This window comes from Gymnodraco acuticeps, unplaced genomic scaffold, assembly GCF_902827175.1.
Source record: "Gymnodraco acuticeps unplaced genomic scaffold, fGymAcu1.1, whole genome shotgun sequence".
NCBI classification, from domain to species: domain Eukaryota; kingdom Metazoa; phylum Chordata; class Actinopteri; order Perciformes; family Bathydraconidae; genus Gymnodraco; species Gymnodraco acuticeps.
This window is the reverse complement of record NW_022990027.1, coordinates 1,581,775-1,589,748: the sequence shown is the minus strand read 5'-3', so window position 1 is coordinate 1,589,748 and position 7,974 is coordinate 1,581,775. Positions and strand designations below refer to the sequence as shown.

At 37.0% G+C, this 7,974-nt stretch overlaps 1 protein-coding gene across 1 annotated transcript; it reads right to left on the bottom strand.

Annotated features, from left to right (window-relative positions):
• Positions 1-815: 815 nt before the first annotated feature.
• On the bottom strand, positions 816-7,560 carry itk (IL2 inducible T cell kinase). Its single transcript, XM_034214901.1, has 17 exons — positions 7,309-7,560; positions 7,062-7,166; positions 6,868-6,949; positions 6,414-6,539; positions 6,220-6,257; positions 5,601-5,755; positions 5,415-5,480; positions 5,247-5,301; positions 4,723-4,802; positions 4,284-4,426; positions 4,055-4,129; positions 3,131-3,299; positions 2,425-2,641; positions 2,272-2,336; positions 2,034-2,152; positions 1,285-1,442; positions 816-1,177 (listed from the first exon to the last, which is right to left on the bottom strand). Exons 1-17 carry the CDS (start codon positions 7,444-7,446, stop codon positions 1,121-1,123), a joined length of 1,848 nt encoding a protein of 615 aa, XP_034070792.1. The 5' UTR covers positions 7,447-7,560; the 3' UTR covers positions 816-1,120.
• Between the last annotated feature and the right edge of the window lie 414 nt (positions 7,561-7,974).

Genomic DNA, 7,974 nt, shown 5'->3' with positions numbered 1-7,974 from the left:
ATACTGCGATTTGGATTAAGGTGTAACTATAGACCTGATGGTGAAAGTGTTTGTTAGCTGACCTTCAAAGATATAGGTACAATGCAGTTTTAAATAAACAACAATACTGACCCACTTGTCCTTTTATCCAGTATTACAGGATGATACTGCACTGTAAGACTTTGGGCTACACAGATATTCGAGTATTATAATAATGAAAATGATGTAATTATTGGTTCAGTAGCTGTCTGGCTGTTTTATTAGGAAACTCCCTTGTTGGCTGTATGGGTGCCCTATTGTAGCTACTACACTATAGTACAATATGAAGGTGCTCATGCAATGCATCCTACTATATGTTTCTATAATCCATGGTGTTGTCTTTTTCGTTGACTCTTTCCTTGCCCCCACGTTAAAAAATGTTTGGAGGAAATAGCAGGTAAATTGTGTGTGATGCTAGATTAATTATTTAACATTTGTTCTCGTGTAATAAATATTCAGATCTACATTTGAATTGGTAGGGATTTTGTGAGTGTGTATGTTTCTAGGCTTTTTTCAGCATTGCAAGGCCTGTAGTTCCATCTTTGGCCTCTACACCAAATGAGCAGAACGCCTGGTTCAGTTGAAGGACTGACTGAAGCTGATTATTAATCTGTTATTGTGGTACCAGTACCACATACACACTACTCTTGTCCCAGTAATAATTATTAGTTAGTAGCATTTTTAGCAATCCCAATAATGTGTGATCATATCCAAACTGCATTTTTGTAGTGACTTCTGATGGGAATTGTGGTGTATTTAGCTTTTTAGTGCGTTAAATATGCGGAAAACTAATGAGGGAGGAGAAAAACATGTTTAATAAAAAAGAAACTGTTTAATTGACAGTGCGTTAAACAGTGTTAAAAAGTGAAATCTTTATATAAACCTGCAGTTTGTATGGAGTGTGTGAGCCTTCTTAGGAAAAGACTGTATAAGAAAGAGATAAAGTGCAATATCCAGCAATTTGAAAATGGCTTGTGTTATATAATCATCTGAATGACAACAAAATCACAGATATTTGACAAGTGATTGGTGATTAATGAATAAATAAAATAAATATAGCTATTTTCATAGGTTTCAATCTCAGATCCTATCTTCACTGGTCTTAGACTGAGGCCAGTTCATGCACGAGGAGAGCAAAGGATGGGCGGTCTTCTGGTTTCTGAGAATGAGAACATGAAAAAACAACATTATTATAAAGACTTTTGTTGCATGAATGTTGTGTACCTCAGCAGTTCTTCTAGGAACATTTTTAAAATGTGTGCCCACCTCCTTCCAGCACCACTCCATGAGCAGGTGGACGGCGTCTGGGGCCAGGCGGGGCTTCAGGAGCCTCAGGCCCATGTTCAGGGACTCCACCACTTCAACATTGCTGCGGTTGTCATAAGGGAGTCGGCCCTCGTTGTACACCTCCCACATGAACACACCTGAGCAGGGGTCAACAGAGAAACCGTTAGATGTAAACAGTTTAAAGTGATGCGGTAAAAACTAAAATCAGTTCATGTGTGCCTGGTCAGTTATTTGCATGGTTGCTCCATGCAAGCTGTTTTGCATACATTATTTTTGCGTGCTTCCAAGGACTTATGTAACTTTATTTGATCATAACTGCTCGTCCACATTTGACAGTTTACCTTTTCAATTTGTTTTGTCATCAGACACGCTCACCAATGTATTATATCTAGATGTATTCTATTTAGGGGTAGGTGTCACCGTAAGCTCTTTGTTTTCTGTTTTTTTAATTAAATCACAATCACATCTATGTCCTAGAAAATCAGTTTCCTTCTGACTGTGGTTTCAAATCATAGACTTGTTTTGTCTAGCTTTAGTGCACTATGCAACACCATGCTATCAGCGAAATCAAGGTGTAGGGCATCAGCCACCTAAACTCCTCACCAAGACCTCGGGTAAAAGCTATTCATGCAATCTCAAAAAATATAAATGTTTAAAAATTGACAAAGGAAGGATGTTATTTTACTATACTTAAAAGTCTGTGCAAAGATATGTAGTTATGAACACACCGAATGACCAGACGTCGGACTTGCTGCTGAACTTGCAGTACTTTATCACCTCGGGGGCCGACCACTTGATGGGGAACTTGGAGCCCTGTGAGCTTGTGTACTGATCATCAAACACAAATCTACAAAATGGAGCGGGGACAAACACGTTTATACAGCAGTGGATGTAAGACAACATTAAAATATAGTAAAACTAATACTGTGATCTAGACATTTACGACACATTTAGTGAAAAGCATACCTGGTCATGCCAAAGTCAGATACCTTCACCTCATTGTTCTTTGAAACTAGACAGTTCCTGGCAGCCTGCAGATGAAAAAGAAGCCAGAAGGATTGTTTTAATGTTATGTAAATACAAAATTGTAACATAATACGTTTTTATCTGTCAGGTTACCAGATCTCTGTGGATAAAGTTGGAGCTCTCCAGGTATGCCATCCCCTCACTGACATCCAGACACATCCCCAGCATTGTTTCCTTAGACAGGTGTCCTTTCCTGGCTCGCAGGTAGTCTGACAGACAGCCGTTCTCCATGAACTCAAACACCAGGCACATGGGGGAACACTGTGTGCGCACACCATAGAGCTGGACCAGCTTACTGTGGGACAATCTCCTGCGAAAAACACAGAAACAGCAGCTGAAATCTAAAATGTAAATTATTATTTTTGTGTGCAATTTTTGGGGAATAGAAGATGTAATCCAAATGGAACTATGCAAACTAAATCTACATTTCATACTGAAACATCTTTAGGTGTAATAGTCAATACAAAAACATAATAACATGTGGGTGGATCCAAATAAATGTGGGTTGGAGTTTCATATGAAAATAATAACTGTGTTAAAGTTAATGTGCTGTGTACGTGTGTTGACATGTCATGTGTTTCATTTTGTATTTGTATTACTATTACTCCTTATTTCCCTTTTATCTTATTATATTCATTTTACACATACTGTATCCATAGTATTATGATCAATTTTAAATCCTAGCAGGAAAGTGTTACTCTACTCCCTTTGGGGTTTCTTACCTCTCCTGCACAATACATGCTGTGTTTGTTGTAAAATAACTTACTTTGTGCTAATAAACGTTATGGAGTGCACTTACATCATGACCCTTGCCTCCTCTTTAAATTCCTCGTCTGACATGCACTCTTCTCTTATCATCTTCACTGCCACCTTCTTCTCCCTCCATCTCCCTTCCAGCACGAGCCCAAACTGTCCGCTGCCTATCTCCTGACCCAGGGTCAGCTCTGCAGGGTGGATTTCCCATTGGTCTGTTGAGAAGCAAACAGGTGGAAAACAACAACACTTATAATCCTAAAATCAACAAACAGGTTAGACTTTTATTCTTAAAAAAGTACAAAAGTTACGCTGCATTACGATGACCATTCCTGAGCTAATCCATTAGCTGCTCGCTTTTAGCGTGCAACACTGTTATTGTGAAATATTAAATGTCAAAAGGAAATTGAGCCAATGTAACAGCTTATGTTTGATTGATATTGTAACACATGTCAAAATAGCTGTTGTAAAATCATTATTCTACTGCCTCTCATGGCTAATTGCAATAATTTGACATGTTTTTACAAATACGTTTTAATTGTTTCTCTAAAGCTTGGAATTGTATGGAACCTGAACCATTAATGGAGCTACAAGCTCATTATCTTTGGTCATAAGGATTAAGAAAAATAAAGAAAACCTGCTTTGTATTTAATGAAATAATTATGATGGGTACTATAGCAGACTGTGCCGTGTCTGTTTTTTTTTTTTTTTGTTCTTAAAATAATAACAATATATATACACTTGTAGGAAATAAAAACAAAGTACACAATGATTAGCTTTTTGTGTTATGATCAAATAATTCTGAGTTGTTGCAGAACACCAAAGAGTCAAAGGGAGAACTGAACACACCCTGAGTATTCTTCTGTGATTACCACAAGAGGTCGGCAAAAACAAGAACCTCAGCATTTAAGTCATAATTGTTTTGAGCTGTAGTTTACCCAGCAGTTTTCACAACAGAACATCCTCCTACCTTTGGAGGGATCAACAATGTCCGGAGAGCAGCTTCCATCCTGAGAGACAGGGTGTCTCAAACGTGTTATCAGGCCTGCCACACAGATTATAAAATATTAATACATCTTTATACAAAACAGCTAAGGGAAACATATTATTTTGACAGTTGTTATTATGTGTATGAAACTTCCTTTTGGAAATGTATCTTGTTTTTATAACTGTTGAATGCGGAAAGCCAGCAAACTTACCAGCAGCATTGTGTTGGTGGTAGTGGATGAGCTCAGGAATGGTGGTGAACAGGTACTTCTCTGCCAGGTAAAATGCAGCCTCTCCCCTTTCTGTTTGTCTAATATGGTAATGGATAACTCTCGGAGTCTTCTCACCATTAGACCTTGAGGAAATAAAGAGATGTTTTTTTTTTTGTCACCCAAGTTCCCAAAGTGGGAAATGTTCACAACAACTTACGACAAACAGCAAAAGATGAGGAAAAAGAACATAGATTTGATGTTATGTTCTTTCTAAATATACACCAGGCGTGGCGAGATATTATTAGATATGCTAGAACAAGTAATTATTTATGCAAAGATTCATGTCACCAAATATATCAGTATACATATATTGAGCATCATTATTATCAATAGATCAAATGACATTATTTATAGTTAAATATGCATTAAGGAGGATTACCCAGGTGCTTTGGTGAAGACTGAAACAGTGTAGACTCCCACATGACTTGAGTCACGCACCATAAATGCACCTTCTTTTCCCTTAAAAGTAGAAAAATATTAGAAATGAAACAACAAATGTATATGGTTAGACATATGAATTAGTTGTTTGTTTAATCTGCAGCTAATATCAGCAGTCATTTTTATGAATAGATGAAGAATTGCTGTTTTAACTCCAGCTTGCAAAATTAGCAAAGCACAACAAGGCAGGAAATTGGAGGAAAGACTGTGGTTGTTGCGAGACATCTTGTTACTTCCCATGTCTTCTCACATTCTTGATGTGCAGGTGCATTATTCTTTGCAAAATGCAATAATGCCGTGGGTGGCACAGTCACAGCTAAAGTGCACTGCGTCACGGGAGGCAACATGGTGCTAATTACCATTAGAACTTGGAGGATGTTTCTTCTGTCAAAACATGGCCGCAAGCATAAACAAATGAAAATACCTATCATTTTTGGATTCTTAAACACTGACAATTTGTTTTACCTGTTTCACTAATAAAGTCTCTGCTTCCCCTCTGGTCATGTTTTTATTGTACCATCTGCGAGAAAACATATGAACCAGAAATAAATTGATCTTATAAACGGCATAATGGCTTTGCAGATGCCCACATTTTAAACTGAAGCAACGAGCAGAGAAATAAATCAAACTCACTCAAATCTCTGAAAGTTGTTGCCAGTTTTTTCAGCTAGGTAATTACTGGGTACAAAGCCAGTGTTGCTGAAAAGGTGTAAGGACAAATGATTCATTAATCATACACTCATTATCATTCTAACTATAAAAAGGGGAATTATTCAGATGTGTAATTAAGCTCAAGAGGGGCATTTGTATGTGGCTTACCCCCTTCCATCCTGCACGGCCCACCACTTAGAGGTGGAGCTGTTAATCAGGGTGTACGCCTGGTCCTTCTGAAGGAACAACTCATCGTTTCTGACCGGAGTGTAGTCTTGCAGGGCAAAGACCATTCTCTGATCTGATGCGCCATGCGTCTCCGTCTGGCAGTAATAATAAAAAGAAATGTATCCAAGTATCCAAAAAAAACTGATTGAAAGACTGAGCTAAATGAATTCCAAAGTAATCAATTATTTAGTTCAAGCAACATATATTTTGAGGATGAGTATTTAAAAAAAACACAAAATGCTTTAGCTGTTTATCTTTTTCTTAAGAAAAAAATGCATGTCACCAGCCAAAAGAAACAGACTCTCAGAAACGAAACAAAAATCCTCACAATGGTTTGTTAAATGTAATAATTACCATGTTGTGTTTTACAACACAAATGTATTATACAGGAGGTCAAGCGATTTAGAAATACAGAAAAACAAACCAATATGCAATTGGTAAAGTAAACCCAATGAAAATCAAAGACATTACTTTGCCTATCCCATGTGATTTGAAGAGAATAAACTAAAACAAGAATAAATCATTGGCAGCACATGGTCTTCATGATTTAAAATGGTACCTCTGGATCTGGGAGTTGAGGAAGAGGCTTTTTAGAAGCTGTTGAATTAGAAAAAGGACATTTGAATGTATTTAGTACATCCTAAAACACAAATAAATTGTAGAATGCTAAGTATGTAACACTTCTAATCATGGTCCATATAAGGGCCATGTTGAGCTTATGCAAAACAAGAGAAGTGAAGATATAATACAAACCAAAACCCCATGGGTCATACACATGACAACCTGTCGCCAGTTTTTCTGTTTGTTGGCAACATTTCCATTTTCCCTCCATCCAGAAGTTTGGGTGGTATTTTTCAACCAAACTGTTATGCTTTGTCTCTATATCAGAGACAATAAAAGAAATACGGTTTAAGTTGACATCTTGTGAATTTTAATCAAGTGTTCACCATAATGGGTTGCACTGTCATTAACTGAAAAAACTGAAACGTTTTCTTTAATTAAGTGTATTATGTCAACAAATGTCACATAACTGTATGAGGTTATAGTTCACAGCAATGATATTAAGTTGAAGCTTTTTAAACCTAATAATATTGCTTTCAGCTAACCTAATACAGTTATGTGAAATGCATTGACATAATACACTTAATTGGAGTTTTCAGTTTCTTCAGTGTTGTTGTCTGAAACAGGATTTTGTCAAATTGTTTACCCTCTTTGAGAGCTTTGACCCATCTCTGACGGCAATCATTGTCTGGGGCAAAAACGTATAAGTAGTGGTTGTTGTGAAAAACCTGAGGAAACATTTGCATTTGAGAAAATAATATTTTTGTTCTTGTGTTTTGTACTACATGCTTACATCATACTTGCTACATATAACACTTGAAATATTCTGTGTAACCTCACCTGAAAAGGGTACTTGTAATTGCAAGGTATTGGGGAATCACTACACACAATCTCCACACACTTAATTCTGGACAGCTCAATGCAACCTTTCTGCAAGGGCTTTTTCTGAAAAGAATAAAAACTTCATCTTAACTTTATGTGTGCAAATAATAGCTGATTTCCATGAAGCACAATTTACAGACTCAGCCTCCAGATTGTAAATTCCACATTTAAATCCAGATTACTCATGGGTTAAATGCATACTTACACCATGGCGGCATTCAGAATACTTCAACTCTTGGGTGTCCAAAACAAAAAACCTCTCCTTGTAGTTGCACGGTGAAGTTCTTTTCTTTTGTTGAGACTTTTTAATCATAGTTCCATTCAAAATCACCCTGGGGAACATGGTAACAGCTATGAAAAATACTGTGAGAAACTGTGCTGGCTTTTGCCGCACGGAGAGTGATTGAGTGCCTAGCAGTGAACAAAAAAGAAGTGTGGATTAACACTTGCCGTGGAGGCGGAGCTTCCGGAATAAAGTTGTTGCAGGTGAACCACATCCTTACGGCATGAAATGGGTTGTGCTTTTGTATAAACACACACACACATTACACGCACACACAAACCATACAAGTGCTCACATGAACTTTCACTTTATGTTGCAACAAGTCAGTGTGTTTGCAACACAAGGATGAATCTTTGTTCTCTACACTTTTGAACCTTTTCCACCAACATTTGAATTCTGATGCAGGGACAATGTTTAAACAAAATTTAAAAATCTAACAGGGGTGTTAAGTCAACAAAAATATTTAGCATGTACATAATAATATTGTAGGTGATTGTTTGGTTATGTAAGGAAAGTTGTTGATTATCACTTCAAACAACAATGGATTTTTACACTGTGAAGAAAAATATGTTTTACTTTTTGAAAGTC

Bases quoted from the DNA above. Each gene is read 5' to 3' on its own strand.
- itk (XM_034214901.1), bottom strand. From the start codon at position 7,446: ATGTTCCCCAGGGTGATTTTGAATGGAACTATGATTAAAAAGTCTCAA. The intron at 5,302-5,414 runs GTGAGTTTGATT...GTTTTCTCGCAG, and splicing joins AACAACTTTCAGAGATTTGA to ATGGTACAATAAAAACATGA. The intron at 2,153-2,271 runs GTATGCTTTTCA...TCCATTTTGTAG, and splicing joins TCTGACTTTGGCATGACCAG to ATTTGTGTTTGATGATCAGT.